Source organism: Narcine bancroftii, chromosome 1 (assembly GCF_036971445.1).
Source record: "Narcine bancroftii isolate sNarBan1 chromosome 1, sNarBan1.hap1, whole genome shotgun sequence".
In the NCBI taxonomy this organism is placed as follows: Eukaryota; Metazoa; Chordata; class Chondrichthyes; order Torpediniformes; family Narcinidae; genus Narcine; species Narcine bancroftii.
Genome location: NC_091469.1, coordinates 78,853,365 through 78,875,401, shown reverse-complemented (window position 1 = coordinate 78,875,401; position 22,037 = coordinate 78,853,365). Strand labels below are relative to the sequence as shown.

At 38.8% G+C, this 22,037-nt stretch overlaps 1 protein-coding gene across 1 annotated transcript in view; it reads left to right on the top strand.

The window, feature by feature from the left end:
• Positions 1-22,037, top strand: part of ostf1 (osteoclast stimulating factor 1) — a 100,844-nt gene that overhangs the window by 9,503 nt on the left and 69,304 nt on the right. Inside the window, exon 2 of the mRNA XM_069930765.1 lies at positions 12,964-13,010. Coding sequence (XP_069786866.1) covers positions 12,964-13,010 — 47 coding nt within the window. The remainder of the gene's footprint in view (positions 1-12,963; positions 13,011-22,037) is intronic.

The window sequence follows — 22,037 nt, the reverse complement described above, 5'->3', positions numbered from 1 at the left end:
GAATCTACTCAATGTATATTCACCTAACGAAAAAGATCAAAAGTTTATGCAAGATATCTTTTTGAAGGAAGCAAATATGCAAGGGAACATATTAATAGGAGGGGATTTTAACCTGAATTTGAATATGGATAAAACTGGGAAAAAAATTAACAGAAAGAACAAAGTAACCAAATTTATAATTAAATCAATGGAAGAAATGCAACTTTTGGATATATGGAGGAAACAACACCCAAAAGAAAAGGAATATTCATATTACTCGGCTAGACATAAAACATACTCAAGAATAGACCTATTTTTGTTATCAGCTAGTATGCAAGATAGAGTAAGAAAAACAGAATATAAAGCTAGAATACTATCGGACCATTCACCCCTAATATTGACAGTAAAGCTAGAGGACATCCCTCCAAGAATGTATAGATGGCGATTAAACCCCATGTTACTTAAAAGGCAGGATTTTAGAGAATTTATTGAAAAACAAATAAAAATGTATTTTGAAATAAATACGGAATCAGTGGAAGATAAGTTTATACTATGGGATGCAATGAAAGCATTCATTAGAGGGCAAATAATAAGTTATGTAACCAAGATGAAGAAGGACTATAATCAGGAAACAGAGCAGTTGGAAAGGGAAATAGTAAATATAGAAAAAAAATTAGCAATGAAGGAAGATACAACTAAAAGAAGAGAATTGGCGGATAAAAAAATAAAATATGAAACACTACAAACATATAAGGTGGAGAAGAATATAATGAAGACAAAACAGAAATATTATGAACTGGGTGAAAAAACGCACAAAATCCTAGCATGGCAGCTTAAGACAGAACAAGCTAAGAAAATGGTATTGGCATCAAGGAAAAAAGACAAACAAATTACATATAATCCAAAAGAAATTAAGGAAAACTTTAGAGAATTCTATGAACAATTATACCGAACTGAAAACGAAGGGAAAGAAGGGAAAATAGATGAATTTCTGACTAAAATTGAACTACCAAAACTACAAATAGAGGAACAAAATAAATTAACAGAGCCATTTGGAATAGTAGAAATACAAGAGATAATAAAAAAATTACCAAATAATAAGACACCAGGAGAGGATGGATTCCCAATAGAATTCTACAAAACATTTAAAGATTTATTAATTCCGCCCCTCCTGGATGTAATCAACTAGATTGATGAAACACAAAGCTTACCAGATTCATGTAAAACAGCAATAATTACAGTAATACTAAAGCAAGGGAAAGATCCACTCTCACCAGCGTCATATAGACCAATATCATTACTTAACACAGATTATAAGATAATAGCTAAACTATTAGCAAACAGATTAGCAGATTATGTACCTAAAATAGTAAATCTAGACCAAACTGGATTTATCAAAAAAAGATGCACAACAGACAATATTTGTAAATTTATTAACTTAATTCATGCAGTAGAAGGAAATAAAGCACCTACAGTAGCAGTTGCTTTAGACGCAGAGAAGGCCTTTGACAGAGTAGAATGGAATTATTTGTTCAAAGTATTGCAAAAATTCAGTTTACCAGAGAAGTATATTAATTGGAGCATTATATAAAGCATTATATAAGGGACCGTTAGCGAAAGTGACAGTAAATGAACATGTATCAAAGCAATTTAACTTAAGCAGGTCAACACGGCAGGGATGCCCACTATCACCTTTATTGTTTGCGTTAGCTATAGAACCACTAGCAGAATTGATAAGAATAGATAATAATATAAAAGGAATAAAAATAAAAGACAAGGAATATAAAATCAGTTTATTTGCGGATGATGTTATAGTGTACTTAACAGAACCAGAACTATCAATAAAAGAATTATATAAGAAATTGAAGGAATATGGAGAAGTGTTGGGTTACAAGATAAACGTAAATAAAAGTGAAGCAATGCCTATGAATAATGCGGATTTCTCAAAATTTAAGAAGGAATCTCCATTTAGATGGCAAATGCAAGCAATAAGATACCTAGGTGTACAAATAAACAAAAATCTCGGCCAACTACATAAACTCAATTATTATCCACTAATGAAAAAATTACAGGACGATTTAGAGAATTGGAAAGATTTACCACTAACACTAATAGGAAGGATAAACTGTATTAAAATGAACATTTTTACAAGGATATTATACTTATTTCAGGCATTGCCAATACAACTGACAGAAAAATCCTTCAAGGAGTTAAAGAAAATAATAAGGAAATTTTTATGGAGAGGGGGGGAAACCAAGGATAGCACTAGATAAATTAACAGAATGGTATAAACAAGGAGGCTTACAACTGCCAAACTTTAAAAATTATTATAGAGCCGCACAATTAAGATACCTATCAGATTTTTATCAAACAAGGGAAAAGGCAGATTGGACTAGATTAGAATTAGATAAAATAGGGGAAAAGATACCTGAACACATATTATATAAATGGGATGAAAAAGTGGTAAAACATAGAAGTTCTCCAGTATTACATCATCTCCTCAATATTTGGAAGAAGATTCATGTAGAAAGAAATAAAACAAATTATCAATTACCAAAACTAATATTGACGCAAAACAAGTTACTCCCTTTTACAATAGATAACCTTTCCTTTAGAGAATGGGAAAAAAAAGGGATTAAAAGAATAGAAAATTGTTTTTCAGGAAATAGATTCTTATCCTTTGAACAAATGAAAGATAAGTACAATATAACTGGAGATACAGCGCTGGCATATTACCAATTGAGATCCTACTTGAAGGATAAATTAGGAAGCAGTTTGAATTTGCCAGAGGCAAGTAACCTTGAATATGTGATTACAGATACAATGATAATCAAAAGATTTATAACAAATATGTATATTAAACTGCAAGAAAAGGAGAATGAGGAAACAAATGGTAAAACTAAACAAAAATGGGAACAATATTTAAATATAAAGATAAAAAAGGAAACATGGGAGAAGTTATGTTCTGGAACGATGAGAAATACAATAAATACGAGGCTACGTATGATACAATATAACTGGATACACAGACTATACATTACACCTCAAAAGTTAAATAAATGGGACCCAACAGTATCTGATAGATGTTTTCGATGTAAAAAAGAAATGGGAACAACAATTCATGCAATCTGGACATGTGAGAAAGTAGAAAAATTTTGGGAAGATCTCAATCAGATATTAAATAAAATAACAGAAAACAATATACCAAAGAATCCAGAGATCTTTCTCCTAAGTAACATAAAAAACAAAGAATTTGGAATTGATTTGAAGGATGCACAAAAAAGATTTGTTAAGATAGCTCTAGCCGTAGCAAAAAAATGTATTATGTCAACCTGGAAATTGGAAGATAATTTGAAAATACAGCAATGGTATATAGAAATGAATAAATGTATTCCATTGGAAAAAATAACATATAGTTTAAGAAATAATATTGAAATATTCGAACAAATATGGGAGCCTTACATTAAATACAATAGCGAAAACCTACCAGGGACAATCATTACGTAAGTTGATGGAAGGAGAAGGAAAGAAAAGAATGGACTCAGTAGAATTTCTGGTGTATTTTTGTTGAGTGACAACATTGTCTGACTGGTTTAATGTATCCTAGATTGTGTACCTTAAATGAATGGGAGGGGGAGGGTGGGGGAGGTGGGTTGGGAGGAGGGAGGGGGGGGGAGAAAATGTCACTGTATATGTGTGAAAAGGAAAAAAGTGTGTATCATGGCTAATGCGATTTATGGTGTGAAAAATGGTTAAGTTTTAGCACTGACTTACACAACACATTCTGATGTATGATGTATGATACAATGTAAGAATACCAAGTGATTTCTGTCACTTTCTCTTGCATCAGTTTCAAAAGTCCAATGTTTTTCCCCATTAGATTTGGACAACCATCTGTTGTAACACTTGCCAGTCTGTCCCATTTCAGTCCCAGCTTGTCCAGACATGCATTTAACTCCATGAACAAATCACTCCCCGTCATCGTCCCTTTCATTGACGACATTGCTGCCAGCTCCTCCATAATCTTAAAGTCCTTCGTTATCCCACAGACAAAGACGAGTAACTAGGCTGTGTCGCAGACATCACAGGTCTCATCCAAAGCCAAGGAGAAAAAAATCAATATTGTCCACTTTATTTTGCTGAAGCTCCAGATTTCCTGCGATGTCCTCGATCCTTCTCGTCACGGTTCATCTGGAGAGGAGCACGTTATCAAATGCTTCTTTTTTCCTCGGAGGATATTAGCACTGCAGAGTCCACCGAATACTCTTTGATGAACTCCCCCTCAGAGAATGACTTACTGTTTTTAGTGATTTTGTAGGATATCACAAAGCTGGTCTTGGCTGCTGTGTCCCTGGATGTATGAAGCTTGGTAAAAAAAGTCTTGTTGCTTTTGCAGCTTAGCTAGCAAAGCTTCAGATGTCCGTGCCCGATCGGCATCAGTCAGGTTTTTGCATTTCTCCACGTGCTTAGTCTCGTAATGGCGATTCAAATTGTAGTCCTTAAACACGGCGATCTGCTCTCCACAAACTAAACACGCGGCTTTACCTCTGACTTCTGTAAATAAATACTTAGTAATCCATATTTTGTAAAAAAAAACTCTGCATTCTGCATCAATCTTTCTTTTTTAGTATGAGCGAACATTTTTTGTGGGCTAACACTTGTAAACTTGTAAACTGAGTAAAGGTGTGCAAATGGACGGATTTATATACGTAGGCTACTACATATCGAAACGTGCGTAGCCTACATACGTACGTAACTTGCGCAAAAAGACACCTTCAAAATAAAAGCAATGCAGTTTTAATCCACGCATGGGATAAACTTATTTAAGCTTTATTTTCTAATTTACAATTAACCTTATGCGGGCCAGTCAGGGACAACCAACGGGCCGGATGTGGCCCGGGCGCCTTACATTGCCCAGGTCTGTTGTAGCACAATGGTATTCCCAGCAAGTGGGAGGAGTAGCATTTAGAATCTTCAGTATTGATATGAAGTCTCATGGCATTTGGTCAAAGACATTAAGAGAAAAATTTATAACTATCAACTATTGTCTACCCTTAGCTAATGAATACTTCTACTCCATATAAACAATACTTTTAAAAAAAGCACTTAGAGTAGCAAGAGCACAGATATACTCTTGGTAAATTTCAATCATGATAAGTTGCTTGGTAGCAGGATTAGTGTAGTGATTAGAGCAATGCCTTTACAGCGCTAGCGATCGAGTCGAGGGTTTGAATCCTGTGCAATCTGTAAGGAGTTAGTACGTTCTCCCATTTCTGCATCGGTTTTCCCTGGGGCTCTGGTTTCCTCCCATCTTTCGAAACATAGGTTTAGGGTAATTTGGTGTTAATTGGACGCCACAAACTCATGGGCTGAAATGGCCTGCTACCGTGCTGTATGTCTAAATTTAAATTTAATTTAAATTTAACCACCAATGACCAGTTTGACTGATTCTTAAAGGGCTCAGATTCCAGTCTTGGTCTATGGGAGCAAGAGCATAAACCAGTATGAGGATCAACCAAATTGACAACTTACATATGACAGATGGGTTTGTTCATGATAGTTTTAATAGAAGTGACTACCAAACAGTCCTCTTGGAGACAAAGTTCTATCTCTTTTCTCTCTCTCTCTCTCTCTCTCTCTCTCTCTCTCTCTCTCTCTCTCTCTCTCTCTCTCTCTCTCTCTCTCAAACAGTCCTCTTGGAGACAAAGTCCTATCTTCTCTCGCACGCTCTCTCGCTCTCGCACTCTCACTCTCTCTCATTGTGCAGTGCTGCAACAGACCCAGCATCCGGTACTCCAAAAGGAGCATCATATCATCAGGTCAAATAGAGATAAAGTTGCCATGGAGCAGCAGTAGGAAATGAACAACACAATCTTGAATTTCATGCTCAAGCATTTTATTCATTCTACAATTGATATCGAGCTAGGGGATCAACTCTGGATCAATTAGGGAGTGTCAAAGTGCCTGTGGGGAGCAGGATTAGGCATACCTAAAAATAATGAGGTGTTAGCTAGATGATACTTAACAGCAAAAAAAAGCACACAATGGACAAAGCTAAATGATCTCACAGATGAGAGATTAGCTGGAGTTCTGCAGTCTTATCGTGTCATGAATATTGGTGTGAAGTTAAATAAATATGGCAGTAGGAGATGTCAAGAACATCCCTGTCTTCAGTGTGGTAATTTTTTTTAAACTTAAAATATTTGTGATCTTCTGTTATCAGAAATGATCCATTTTGGCTTCCTACTGCCATCACAAAAGCCAGACTCCAGCCAATTTGATTCACTCTAAGTGAAATAAATGGTTGAAAGGCTATAGGACTGAACATAAATCAGTTCTAGTACTGAAGATCAGTGCTTCAAAAGTTGCTGTGCCACTCACAAAGCTGATCCTTGGAGTTACGAGGCTGGCCTGTATCCAACAATGTGAAAAATGGCTGAGGTATAACCAAGTCATAAAAAGCAGGATATTCCAGCTAATTATTGCCCAAATCCATCTACTATATGAATCATCAGCTAATTGATGGAAGCTGTTGTTGAGTGATTGGACCCCAGTTTGGGTTCTGCCAGGATATTTGGCCTGAGACCTGATCACAGTCTGGCATAAATGCACACATAAGAGAGTCTGGCACAAAAAAAACCAAACTTCTGATGGAACTTGGTTTGTTGGACATTATTTGTAGAGGTAAAGGGTTAGTGAACATTTTTGGTTGAGTCCTGATGCGAGCCTTGACCAAGAAAGTCAACTTTGCCTTCAGAGATGCCGCTCAACCCATTGAGTGGCTTTGGCAGTTTCTCTTTTTTGCCATGGCATCAAGACATCCTTGTAAAACTGAAGTCAATAGACATCAAAAGGAAGATCTTCGCATGGTTGGAATCATATAATCACATTAAGGAGGGTAGTTGTGGTTGTTAAGCATCAATCATCCCAGCCTCAGAACATTACACCAGCAGTTCCTTGGCACAGTGTCCAAGGCCAAATCATCTTCAGCTATTTAAGAAAGTGACTCATTGCTATATTCCTAAGGGCATTTTAGAGTTAGAAAATAAATTCTGGCCTTTTCATCAGTTTTATAAAGTGCTTCAACATTAAGATGAAAAATCAAAGTGTTTTATGCTGATGACATTAGGTTCCAAATTCATAGATCTCTCAAGGTTGCTGTGCATGTTGATAGGGTAGAGTCATGAAGTAATGCTGTATCTCAACAAGTGTGTGGTGAGACCACACATGGAATATAGAGTTCAGTTCTAGTTACCTAATTACAGGAGGAATGTGGAAGCTATGGAGAGAGTGCTGAGGAGATTTACTCGAATGTTGTAGAATGCACCTTACGAGGCAACATTAGCAGAGCTAGGGCTTTTCTCTGGAGTGAAGAAGGATGAGAGGTGACTTACAAGATTAGGATAGGGTGGATAGCCAGTACATTTTTCCCAGGGCAAGAGTAGCAAACACCCGATGACATCTGTACAAAGTGAAGGGAAGACATCAGGGGTAAGCCTGGAATGCATTGCTGTGGGGTGGTGTTGAAGGCTGGTACAATAGGGGCATTTAAAAGGCTCTTAGACAGGCACATGAATGCAAGAAAAGTAGAGAGTTATGGTAGAGAAGGTTTAGATTGTTGAGTAGGTTCATATGGGTCAGCATAACATGGTGGGGTGAAGGGCCTGTGCTGTGCTATAATGCTCTATGTTCTATTAATCTGCCTATGTTTTTAGGCCAACTTAGTCAGCAAGTGGCCAGTGCATCTGGGTGTTCATTGATGTGCCAGGCCAGAGTAGGAACTAACCGTGATTTTTAAGTTAAACACTAATCTCTTTCTGGTTCAGCTGATTTAGTCTAACTAGTGTGGTGTTTAGTTTCCTTTCTCTGATTTCCTGTTGGTACACATAGAGTGGATTAGACAGAGCTATATTCAGAAGTGTTACTCTTGGCACACTGGAGGATCTGTAGCGATGTTATTTTGCAAGGCAGAGTGCCCCTAAATTGTTATTAAATGCTAAAGACTGCGGATGACAATCAATTTATTATGAAGCACATACTGTAAGTACAGTGTACATACAGTGTCCTCTATTATGTTGGAATCAAAGATGCTTTTTTTTCTTTTATTTTCCCCTGTGCTCCACAGTTTTGAATTTGTAAGCAAACAATTAACGTGATTAAAGTCCACATTCCAGATTTTATTAACGCTTATGCACATTTTTATTTGAAAATGTAGAAATTACAGAACATTTTATGCACAGTCCCCTCATTTCAGGGCATCATAATATTTGGGACATAATGATAGTATGTATATGAAAGTAGTCATGTTTGTTGCATATGCCTTGCATGCAATGACTGTGATTTATAAACATCACCACACTGAGTATCTTCTTTGGTAATGTTCTGCCAGGCCTCCACTGCTTGATTCAGAGGGTTATCCCCTTAAGTTTTCTCTTCAGCATATGTAAGCAACCTCAATTAAATTTGGATCAGATGACTGATTGGCCATTCAGGAATTTTCCAATTTTTAGCTTTGTAAAACTCCTTTGGCATCATTATTTTGCTGTGGAATGAAGCTCTGTCCAATGCGTTTGGAGGCATTTGCTCAAACTTGAGCAAATAAGATGTTTCAATACACCTCAGAATTATTTTTGCTACTGCCATCATCAATGAAGATAAGTACACCTGAGGCAGCCATGTATTCCCAGGCCATCACACCCCCACCACCATAGTTCCTTTACACCTCCCCACTTTGCTCTTGCCATCACTCTGATACAGGTTAATCTTGGTCTCATTTGTCCACAAGACCTTTTTCCAGAATTCTGCAGGCTGTCTTAAATACTTTTTGGCAAACTGTGATCTGGCCATCTTACTCCTGTGGCTCATTAGTAGTTTGCATCTTGCAGTGCAGCCTTTCTACTTCTGTTATTGAAGCCATCTGCAAGACAGTCGTCATTGACGCATACACACCAGCCTCCTGAGAGTGCTTCTGATCTGTCAGACAGGTGTTTGGGGATTTTTCTTCAGTGTGATGAGAATTGTTCTGTCATTATCAGTGGAGGCCTTCCTTGGCCTACCAGTTCCTTTGTGATTACTGAGCTCACTTAATCATGTTCCAAACAATTGATTTTGGTAATTCTAATTTTTGGGTGATGTCCCTTATTGTTTATTCTTGTTCTTCAGCCTCATTATGGCTTATTTGGCTTTCATTGGTACAACTCTGGTCCTCATCTTGAAAAATGACAACTACAGACTCCAAGGGTGATCAAATGTCATATGTCCGAAACATTATCGTGCCCTGAAATGAGGGGACTATGTATTTAAAAAAAAAAAGCTGTAATTTCTACATCGTCAAACTGAAATGTATACAAATAACCTTTAATAAAATCTGGAATGTGCACTTTAATCACATGTGAATTGTTTAATTACAAATTTCAAACTGTGGAGCACAGGAACAAAAAAAGGGGGAAAAAAGTGTCTTTGTCCCAAACATTATGGAGGCATTGTATCTGAAATTCATGATGGTTGCAGGTATTAATTTAAAAACTCCAATAGTTACATTAATTTGCAGTGCAGAAAAAGTTAATGAGATAAATGTAGATAATAATTACAGTGCAAGAAATAAATAGTGTTTCAGTAGTGCAGACAGGTCTTTTTTCTGGTGCTTGAGTAGTTTAGGATTGATGTAGTAAGTTTATGACTGATGTTCAAGAACCTGATCATAGGTGAGGGGGGGGGGGACTGTTCTTGAACCTAGAGGTTTTGGAATTCTGCATTCTGTACCTTCTTCCTGAAGGTAACAACGAGAAGAGATTGTGACCAAGATGATGAGGGTCCTTCATGATTTTGGTTGCCTGCTTGAGTTAGCGCCTCACATATATTTGCTATCTTTTGCAGCCTTCTGCTTTCTTGGTCACTCAATTTAATAAGCCAAGCGGCAATGCTGGAAATTTGAAAATTAAATAGTAATTACTCGTTGGGTCTGGTAACATTTGTGGAAGGAAAAAGAATTATCGTTGCAGGTTGCACAATGCAAAAAAAGTCATGCCACATCTACAGGAAGTAAAAGCCTGAGCCCTTTGTCAAGACATGAGAAAAAGCAGACAGGTGCCTGAATAAAAATGTGGGAGGAAGAGTGAAGAGGATGAGGAGGGGAACAGGTGAAGTTATAGGTGGATAGAGATGAGAGGATAGAAGAATATAAAAGCTGAGGTGAAATGGGGAAGGGAATGGAGAGTGAAGGGAAGGGGATATGGAGCTGGAGGAATGGAGGCAGGGGGATAGGGAAAGAGAGAGAGAGAGAGAGACAGACAGACAGACAGACAGACAGACAGACAGATGAGGTTGAAGACTTTTCATCTGTCACCAGTGACCTGAATCTTGAATCTTTTCTCCACAACTACTGCCTGACTGCTGAGTATCCTCAGCATTTTGGGGATTGGTATGATGACTTGGAATGTGCGTCCTGCTTGTTGAAAGTAGTTTTTATTATTTTTGGTGTACACTTCTCTTTAAGGTACACCTTTCCCAGCATTTGAAATTTCTTACCTTTGATGCTTCATCTTCGCCTCAATCCATCATACATTATTTACTTTCTTAGTTCACTGCCTGTCATGATCCTTGTTCATGATCAACACTACTCCCATTGTACCAATAACAGACCCAATTCTTATCACTTCTCCATTTCACTCTGTCTATGTCCTCCTTTTAATCCTTTGTAGGCTTTGTGGGGGTGGGGGATGGAAGAGATGGGGAAAAGTGTTTGCAATGTGTTCACATTTGCACTTCTAAAATATTTGATGGCATTTGAGACCCATGGGTATACAAGACCATCCTCCCCCTTTTCAGCAGGGAATATTAAGAATTCGTCTTTAGTGTATTTACAGGTAAGCATTTATATTATTGAAATATGTAGTTAAAGTATAGCAGAAAAAGCATGGACAAAACATGTAATTAGAACAGGAAAAATCTTTTTAATAATAATGCTGTAATTTACAAGAGAAAACAAAAACAGCTTAGCTATAGCGGAAAACATTTTATAAGAACAAGTTACCAGTAGCGATAAAAGCCTTCACGATAATTTCAGTTCTAACGTTTTCCCAAGATTTCTTCACCCACTCACACACCTGTGGAATGGTGGGACATTTCACTCTTCTTGTTGTCTTCATAATCCACTGGCATTTTCTGTGCCATGGATGTTTTTCTATCCATGATAACCCCTGCTTTTTCATGAACTGGTTACACCAACCTTCTGTTCCTTGCTTCCCTTGTTTTTCTAATCTCCTGGCCTCATTAATTATCATTTTGCTAGAAATGCATTTCCCTGAATTCCTCTCATTTATCACCAATATTTTTACCTCCTCCTCAAGTTCTGGCCAATGTGGGGCTGGTCATTGAAGGTTACATTTAGCTTTTTTGGCAGTCTGTAGCTATTGCTCTTTCTTTCTCCATTCTTGTATCATTTTTGCCCCAAAAACTCTCGCTGCCTCTCTATTCCCATGCTCCTTGACATAGTTTACCATTTATAGTTTGGATCCGATAGTATAGCTTAAGTGCTTTCCTTCTGTAGCTATCTTGAGGGTAAAATCTTCCCCTTCTAACACTATGCATTTGTATTTCCATTGTTGTTATGATAAATCTTCTTGTACTAAGATGCCCTTATTGTGATAAACACAAAATCTACAAAATGGCAGTAGCTCATGATCATGACTAGAAGTTTTCGGTGCACAATGAGAGATGGTGGTGATGCTGGTGAGCGACGCGGCCACGACGATCACTGTTGGTGTTACTCACTATTATCGCCCTCATTTATTTTCTTTTTAAAATATTTTTATTGATATTTATTCAATACATGAGGTAGTGTTGCCCCAGGACCACAGAGTGGTTAACATTTTAAAATATTATGGTATTAAGACATATACTCTGAAAGTCTACTGCACACAATCCACATCTCTACTGGGAGTTCAGGAGCCGAATGGCTTGGGGGAATGGAGCTGTTTCCCACTCTGGATGTCAGGTCCCGAGTGCTTTGGTACAGTTTTTAGCAGTGGTCCTCAATCTTTTTCTTTCCACTCACCTAATTGACTCACTATGTGCAGTTTCATCAACTCCAAAGGAAATGGCCCAAAGACAATTTTTCCCAAGTGGTCCTCAACCTTTTTCTTTCCACTTACCTAATTGACTCACTATGTGCAGTTTCATCAACTCCAAAGGAAATGGGCCAAAGACAATTTTTCCCAAGCAACATATTTCAGTAACAATTGAGTCGAGAGTAGTGATTCTCAGCCTTCCCTTCTCACTCACATCCCACCTTAAGCATTCCCTTACTAATCACAGATTAGTACACCAATGGCATAGGGAATACTTGAAGTGGTATGTGAGAGGAAAGAAAAAAGTTAAGAATCACTGATTTACAATTACCTCAAAGGTAATTAATGGTAGGCCATAAATGGTGTTCCTTGCGAGCAATGCCAATGTTCTGCAGCTATTAATATTGTTAAAGCATTTTTCTTTTTAATCTCTCCTACTTTCCAGCCCATCATTATCCTTCCCTTGTGTTCTCCCACTTTAGTTTCTTTGCATCTTGCTTTGTCTCTAATTTTCTCAGTTCTGATAAAATGTCATTAGCCTACCTTAGCTTTGTTTGTTGCGTAATATATGTTCCCTATTTTGCTGTGTTTACATCATTAACTGTTTTTTTTTAAATCAATATTCCCATTGTGCATTGGAGATTTGCAATGTGCCATCTTGGTTCTTTAGACTTTACCATCATTATTTCACTCACTTGCATGATGTAATAATTTGTCAAAATTAGATAACGCTTCACATGTGAAAATTAATCTCATGATAAATAAAATGTCATTAATTAATATTTTTTATTTTTTTATTCTAAATTACCAAAGCAGTAAAATTGTGGGGGGGGGGGGGGGGGGGGATTTGCAAATTAAAACTACATCTTCCTGTGGCATATCTCAATGAAATAGTAATGTGATTTTTATTTTTTAGGTCAGGTGAAAGTTTACAGAGCTCTATTTGCATTTGAACCAAGAACAGTAAGTACATTTTTATTTTACTGAAAACAACAGCTGATTTGTGTACGATTCAGGGGATCCAGAAATATTTAGAATTTAATCCTACTGTTTTGTTTCCGATTATTTAGATTCTATGCTGTTGATAGTAAAGTACAACTTCAAGCAGTTATAGAGTTATTAAACACTTTTTATAATTTGAATTGTTCTGAGTTTTATAGTTGTTTCGCATGACTGTGAACAGCAATTTTAGAAGGAAACTTGCTTCCTATAAAGAAAAACAAATGCATATGAGGGTAGGGCTGGTGATGGAGAATTGAAAAACAAGCATAATAAAATAACATTGCCTCATTTTATTATTTGTACAACTATATCACCAAACAACAAAATAAATTTTTTTGATTGTAAAATACTTTGGTATTTTGTGTGACAATTTAACATTGTCCAGTTTTACATTCAGATTCACATTTGTTTTGTATTTCCCTCAACTTTAAAGTGTGTTAGTTTAATTGATTTTTCTGCTTATTTCTTATTTAATTTTGGCAGTTGACACTTCTTATGATAGAGAATTAGAGTTTGAATCTCAGCGTGTGATCTTTGTCTGTCTTCTATTTCCATCTTTCATTGAATCTATTATTTTTTTTAATTTTTTTATAATTTTTTTATTTTTCACACCATAAATCACATTAGCCATGATATACACTATTTTTTTTCACACATATAGAGTGACTTTTTCTCCCCCCCCCCCCCTTTCCTCCCAAACCACCCCCCCACCCCCCCCCTCTCATCCATTTTAGGTATACAATCTAGGTTGCATTAAGCCAGTCAGACAATGTTGTCATTCAACAAAATTACACCAGAAATTCTACTGAGTCCATTCTTTTCTTTCCTTCTCCTTCCATCAACTTAGGTAATGTTTGTCCCCGGTAGGTTTTCGCTATTGTATTTAATGTAAGGCTCCTATACTTGTTCGAATATTTCAATATTATTTCTTAACCAATATGTTATTTTTTCTAATGGAATACATTTATTCATTTAAATTTGGTAGTTTCTTCCTTTTAATTTGGTTATGTATTCCATTAATATTTAAAGACATATAGTTCAGCGTAGCCCTTTTATATTTTGTTTATCTTCTCTTTCCGTTTTTCCATCATTACCTTTCCTCCTTTTCCATTTCTGTTTTCTTATTTTCAACTCTTTATAAGACAACATTCCTACAACATCTAACATTTTCCTTATTCTCCTATTTCTATCTTATTTATCCCCAATCTCCCCTTCACCTCCTGAGTTGTCCTTTATCCCTTGTCGGACAACCACATCTCCCGTCTCCATTTGGATTTGCGAATCCACTCGCAAGCGTCAACTGATTGTGCAGTGACCGCTATTTCCCCCCACCCCGCCTCCCCCAGAAAAGATTTCACTTTTCATATGTCACAAAGGTCCCTCTTTTAATTCCCTCCTTATTCTCTCTATTCCATTACCTTCCCTTATTAATTCTTGTCTATACTATCTATATTTTCCTCTAAGTACAGATACATTCATGTATGCTCATTGTCTCTATTCACTCTTATACCTCTTTACCTGCATACATATCAATCGTGATCATTTTTACTCTCATTACCCGTCTTCATCCCTCAGTCTATTTTTGTCTTTACCCACATACATATCAGTCGTGATCATTTTAACTCTCATTACCCGTCTTCCTCCCTCAGTCTATTTTTGTAATTGTTCTGCAAATTTTCGTACTTCTTCTGGATCCGAGAATAGTCTGTTTTGCTGTCCTGGAATAAATATTTTCAATACCGCTGGATGCTTTAGTATAAATTTATACCCTTTCTTCCATAAAATCGCCTTTGCTGTATTGAACTCTTTTCTCTTCTTTAGGAGTTCAAAACTTATATCTGGATAAATGAAGATTTTTTGCCCTTTATACTCCAGTGGTTTGTTGCCCTCTCTTACTTTTTCCATTGTCTTCTCCAGTACCTTTTCTCTTGTAGTATATCTTAGGAATTTTACTACAATAGATCTTGGTTTTTGTTGTGGTTGTGGTTTAGAGGCCAATACTCTATGTGCCCTTTCTATTTCCATTTCATGCTGTAGTTCTGGACATCCTAGGGTCTTAGGGATCCACTCTTTTATAAACTCCCTCATATTCTTGCCTTCTTCATCTTCCTTAAGGCCCACTATCTTTATGTTATTTCTTCTGTTATGGTTTTCCATTGTATCTATTTTTTGAGCTAGTAGTTCTTGTGTCTCTTTAGTTTTTTTATTAGATTTCTCCAATTTCTTTTTTAAGTCTTCTACCTCCATTTCTGCTGCTACTGCCCGCTCTTCCATCTTTTTTCCCATTTCTGTTAAGGTCATCTCCATTTTAATTATTTTCTCCTCTGTGTTGTTTATTCTTTTTCTTAAATCCTTAAATTCCTGTGTTTGCCATTCTTTAAATGACTCCATGTATCCTTTAATAAGAGCAAGTATATCCTTTACCTTGCCTATCTTTTCTTCTTCTATTTCACCATACTCTTCCTCTTCTTCTTCCTCTGGGTTGACCATCTGTTGTTTCTTTGTTGCCCTTTCCTCCTCTTCTATCTTGTTTCTATTGTCTTCTGTGGTCTCTTCTTGCTGCAGGTGTTCTGCAGCTGTCGTTGCCGGCTGTGGAGATCGACTCCCCAGCTGGTCCCCCCTCCCGTCGGTGTGTTTTTTTTCATTCGCATCGCGCACGCGCGATTCCTCGCGCATGCGCGGTTGCGCACTTTTGCTCGGCTCTGCGAGCCATTTTTGTAGTCCATTATTTACCGACCTGAGGGAGCGGGTTTCTCTCTCCGCAGCGGGCCTCTTCGGACAGGTAAGGCCTTCACCTTTTTCCTCCTTTGTCTTCTCTTCCTCTCTTCTTACCGTTGCTTTCGACTTTTCTTTTTTTGTCGCCATCTTCTTTCCACCTTTATACTCACTTTTCTGTAACTTTTATTTCTGTGCCTTTGTGTTTTCTCTTGTTTTTCCCGACTTTTCTGGAGAGGGCTGGAGTTCACCGTCCGGCCACTACTCCATCGCGTGACTCCTCCCATTGAATCTATTATTGAAGCTGTTTACAGTTTTATATGTGTGCAGAACCTGTACACAACTACTCTGGAAAATGTGTTGATTTCATCACTGTAAATTTGAAAATCAGCTTTCCACTTCCTTCATTTTTAATTTTAATGAACGAGAAACAAAAACTTGGGGAAGTGTACCTATTAGTTCCCCATTTTGTCAAAGAAAATGCTGTTGAGAGTAAAATTGTTCAGAAGTGTTTTGAAAGACATAGCAGTTTGATTACAGAAATGACTGTGTCTTCCTCCATTTGAGGCTACTATACAGCATTACCAGTGATCTCCATAGGAAGTGACATACTTCAGTACTTACAACAGCCGTTGAGTTCAGTTATAAAAGTGGGATTTGGAGAAAATACCTTTCATGTTTGGATACAGATCTTGCAAAAAATACTTTTTGTCCCTGATGAGCAGAAGTTCTAGATCAATGTTCAAGTTAGTTTAAATCCTGATTCTCACTGTTTCTATTGGAAAGGCTTCTAATGTTTGGCATTACTGTTGCACTCTAATATTCCCAAAATAATACTACATGAGCTCTTCCATTCCCCCACCCACTCTCTATCCTTTAGCACTTTCCCATGCCTTCACAGCAGATTTTTTCCTTTTATTTTGTTTTCTACCATTGAGAGATGCAAGTCTTTCTCTGTCCAGTTGCACTCCACTTGCACTTCTTCCATTCTAATGTATAACATTGGGTAATTACAGTCTGTGATCTCCTTTATATGGGAGAAACCAATTGCAGATTGGGGCACCCCCTAGCTTCCCGTTCCCTGCCATTTTACCCCCTCTGCCACTTGGACCTTCAGTGATCTCTTGCACTGTTGTAATGTTGTAATGTGTAAGCTTGAGTAACTTCCGATGCACAACTTGTCACACTTTTTTTTGTGTCACCCCTTTAACTGCTCCAATTTACAGTTCATCCCAAAAGCAACCTTTGCTTCACCCTGTTACAGACATCCACTTTGTCCTTTCCATTCCTCCTCAAATCTACTCTGCAACATGATACTAATCTTTTATCTCTTAACCAGTTTAGACAAAGAGCATTTGTCTTGAAACACTAGGCTAAAATCTCCTGGTGTAAAGCCACATATTATGCCCATATGCGGCTGTCAGGAGGCCACTTGAATGTGCAGGAGGCGCATCCAAGGCGAACTTTGTAACTCTCCTCCGGGAGGGATAATCGCCAGAGCACTAAAGTCCCCCACGGCACCTGAATGCAGCCGCCTGAAAGCGGTTGCTGAGGGGATGACAATCAGCTGGCAAGTGCCTGACAGACCCCTCCCCGCTGCCCCTGCCCCCCGGGGCGAGATGTCAGGGCAGGGGCAGCCGGCGCAGGCTGTCAGAACTGTCTGCACGGTGTGGGGACTGATACAGGGCTATGGGGAGAGCACGGGTCAATGGGATCAGTGTGGGGACAAACCGCGCCGCCGCCCCAGCTCTGACAGCCCGTGCCGGCCGTCCCACAGTGTGGGGACTGATACAGGGCTATGGGGAGAGCACGGCTCAGTGGGATCAGTGTGGGGACATCCCGCGCCAGTTGCTCCAGCTCTGACAGCCTGCGCCGGCCACCCCACAGAGTGGGGACTGATACAGGGCTGTGGGGAGAGCATGGGGCAGTGGGATATCCCGTACCAGCCAACCCAGCTCTGACAGCCCGCACTGGTCACCCCACAGTGTGGGGACTGATACAGGGCTGTGGGGAGGGCATGGGTCAGTAGGATCAATGTAGGGACGTCCCGCGCCATCGCCCCAGCTCTGACAGCCCGTGCCGGCCGCCCCAGAGTGTGGGGACTGTTACAGGGCTGTGGGGAGAGCATGGGGCAGTGGGATCAGTATTGGGACGTCCCACACTGGCTGTCCCAGCGCTGACAGCTAGCTGCCCAACCCTGACAGCCCGAAGGGACAGGAGCCAGAGTGCGCTCCGAGGTGCCTCCCGTGAAGCTGCCCCTTTCAGATGGCCAGCGCTGCGCATTCAGCACTGCCTCCTGAATGACCATTCCACAGGTCTGAAACCGCTTCTGCAGGCACATTCTTGGAGGAGAATGCACCTGAAGAAACCTACTGATTCTCTCTCCCTTTTCACAGATATAGCCTGACCTGCTGAGTGTTTTTCAAGTATTCTTTTGTTCCTGTGTGACAGTCTAAGATCAAATCAGTAGGAAATAACACAGAACTTGAAATAATTTATAATCTGCACAAATGTGAGGGTATTTCAGATATTAAACAAGGTTACAATTTTCTTGAAATTTATTAAAGTCAAGCAACTTTAAATCAAGTGGCTTGATTCCTATATTAATTTCCTATATTTCTCTGTCAGTCATGTATTTATTCAACTTATTAGACATCACTATTTATTTGTACTTGCAATAATATTTAATCCAAGTAAATATTAACTTGCCAATACTTTTAAAAGTATAGTTAAGCAATCCATCCCAAAGAGGAAATGTTTCAATCCATCTAGGATCTTACAATGTACAGCCATCATTATATTGTGTGAAAAAAGTCACTGAAAGCAGGATATGGTTTTTGCAGCAATCATTTCCTGTACCAGATATATCTGATACAAAGTATAAAGTCAGTGTCAACTTTCAGCTCATTTTTGAGTTGAAATGATGAAGTGGAAATTTTGGGCCCTGTTCCATTAAATGGGAAAATCAAACTTGGATAGAGTTGTTTAAGAGAGAATTGTAGATGGTCACTTTATCAAAAGCTAGAGTGTTATAGAAGTGTACAGTGTAGAAACAGACTAAAGTAAAACACAAAAGACACTGTGGATGAAGACAAAATACAATGCTGAAGAAATTCTAGCAGGTCAAACCATGTCCTTTATGTAGCAAAGATAAAAAATATATAACCGACATTTCGGGCTTGAGCCTTCATTAAGATATGGAAAAATATCATTAGGCGTCAGAATTAAAAAGTAGGTGGGGAAGCTTACTTGTTACTGTGCCCTCCCTCCCTGTTCCACCTATTACCTCCTGCCTTTGCTATCACACCTCCCCCATCCCCCTTTTTTATTTGGATGCTTTCCGACATTTTTCCACACTTTGATGAAGGGCTCAAGTCTGAACGTCAGTTATGTACTTTTATCTTTGCTATACAAAGGACAGTCTTTGACCTGCTGAGTTTCTCCGGCATTGTGTTTTTACTTTAGTGGAAAAAGGCTATTCGACTCACACTGACCCTACCACATAAGCACTATTTTTTGTCAATGCTGAAGGGATCCGAGTATACATCCGGACCCTTCCTAAATGCCATAAGCTTAAGTTAAAACTCACATTAGTGAAAGATACTTGATGAGAACATGCCTATACGAAGTAGTTCTTCCATAGTTAACGGAATCCACACTCGAAAAATGTAGTTATGCAATAACAGGCAACAGGCCATTTGTGATTTTGGGGAATGTAGTGGCCACTGTATAAAGTCAAAGAAGGATCATCAGATCTATTTTTTTTATTTGTTGTTAAAGTGAACAAAATTTTTCATGGGGAGGTTGTGTTAATATGTGGAAATCTCAGATTTATAATCATCTGATTTGTTCTCATTAAGATGACTGAAAATTATTTCCAATTTGAAACCGATCAGATGAAAGGAAAAATACTACAAAGCAAGATTAAGACTTTTCACAACTGCAGAGTTGTCTCCCATTCCAGCATTTATTTAACTCTTTCTTCTCTCTTTGTTCATCTTCTGATTCATTGTCTCTAAACAGATTGAGGTGCCACGGTTAGCATAGCAGGTAGCAGAACACTATCACAGCGTTAGCAATAGGGTTCGAATCCTGTGCTGTCCATAAGGAATTTGTACATTCTCCCCATCTGCACAGGTTTCCTCCCACCCTTCCAAACATACGGAGGTTGAAGGTTAACTGGGATATTTGGGTGCCATGGGTTGGAAGGGACTGTTACTGTGTTGTTTGTCTAAATTTCAGTTTAAATTTAACTGCTGTTCATCACCCTCTCTCAGTAGGCCCCACCCACCACCACTTGTGCCTTTTCTTGAATTGAATTATTTATTGTCATGTATAGTTTCATACAGTGAAGCAGAGGAGAAGATAGTGCAATAGCAAAACAAAAATGCATGGTATAGTGTTGGAGTAAATCAAAAAGAGCAGGCCATGTAGTTAATAGCAGACCATAGGACAAATTGCAGTTGAAAGAAAAAAGTACTATTAAACAGTTCAGGTCACAGATGGCACTTTTTACGAATTTCTATATGTGCTTGATTTCTAACTTTTCTTACCGTAATTCTAATGAAACAGAGCTCTGGAGAGCCGGAGAGATTATGCCTGTCATGGATCTGTGGCCAGTAGGCAAAGTGAAGTGGGTTAAGGCTGGCTGGTAGGTGAGAGTTAAGGTGAGCCATGACCAACCATCCAAGCAAGCACTTCATGATTACTGATGACAAAGCTATTAATTAGTTGTCATTTATGCTCTTCATTGGTCTTGGTATCATGGTGATCTTTTTGAAGCAATTGCTAGTTTGAATTATAAAACATGACAGCACAGAAACAGTTATTACGGAGTCCAGAGGACCCCAAAACCAGCAGCAATAGATATGCCCGACAACACAGGGTTACTTAAACAAAAGTAGTCTTTAATTATAATTGAACAAGAAAACAGAATTAAACTTTAACTTATTACTTAACCCATTTACTAAACGTACTTAATTCCCCCTCTAATACTAAGAGCAGGTGTGTGTAATGTATATTTAAGATTTGAAAAGTTCTTTGGATCACAGTCCAATCTCACTGGTTGCAGGCAATTCTTGAACTGTGCACAGAAGTTAGCATTAACAAAGTTCACCAGTCTTCAGTGCTTAACTCAGGAGGGTTCTTGCGCACCACATGTCACGGGCCTCCACTCTGAGAAGAAATAATCTGCCACTATTCTCTGTCTTCTCCCATCGAGCCATTGTCGAATTCAGTTCACTGTTTTTCCATGAGAACATAACATCTGAACCTTCCTGACTAATCTCCCATGTGGGACCTTGTCAAAGGCCTAACTGTTGACTACAGAGATTAAAGATGTCTGTAAATGTTCTCACCGGGGAATCTGTGCAGGCTCTCAGAACATGTCTCATGGTGCCACCTACACCAGTTGCTTTCTGTAAGTTCACCTGCTGGGAGGCTGCCTGGTCTTCCGCCACAGTGACCGTGGGTGTAACGTCACTTGTAGATGGATGTGGATCTCTCCTGGCTCCCTATTTGAAGTGAGCGGAGAACATGTTGAACTGATCTGGATATTATGCAGCTGAGCTTTGCTTTGTATTACTGTATGTGATAGCATGTATCCCTGTCATAGTTGCTGTGTGTCTGTAATGTCTCTTGAGACTTGAACTTCATGGGGTACCCTCTCTTGGGTTTAAGAGCTTGTACTGGGATTTTGTTTTTAGAGGGCTAGGTCTTCTGGCTTGAATACCACTAGGCCTGGCCTTCAGCAGTTGGTCAACCTCCCAGTTTCATCCATGATTTCTAATTGGGGAATACATTTAACATCTTTTTGGTCACACAATTTCTACACACTTTCTGATGAAGGGTGTTTTCTGATTCCTTGAATACGGACCAGTCTGTCTGCTCAAAGCAGTTATGTAGGATGCCCATTCAGAGCCAGCTCTTCAGCGCTTGACGTCCTGTTTTCGGAAACTGCCAAAATGTTTGGCCTGGAAGTCAGCCTGAAGAAAACTGAGGTCCTCCATCAGCCAGCTCCCCACCATGACCACCAGCCCCCCCACATCTCCATCGGACACTCAAAATGGTCAACCAGTTTACCTATCTCGGCTGCACCATTTCATCGGATGCAAGGATCGACAACGAGATAGACAACAGACTCGCCAAGGCAAATAGCGCCTTTGGAAGACTACACAAAAGAGTCTGGAAAAACAACCAACTGAAAAACCTTTCAAAAATTAGCGTATACAGAGCCGTTGTCATACCCACACTCTTGTTCGGCTCCGAATCATG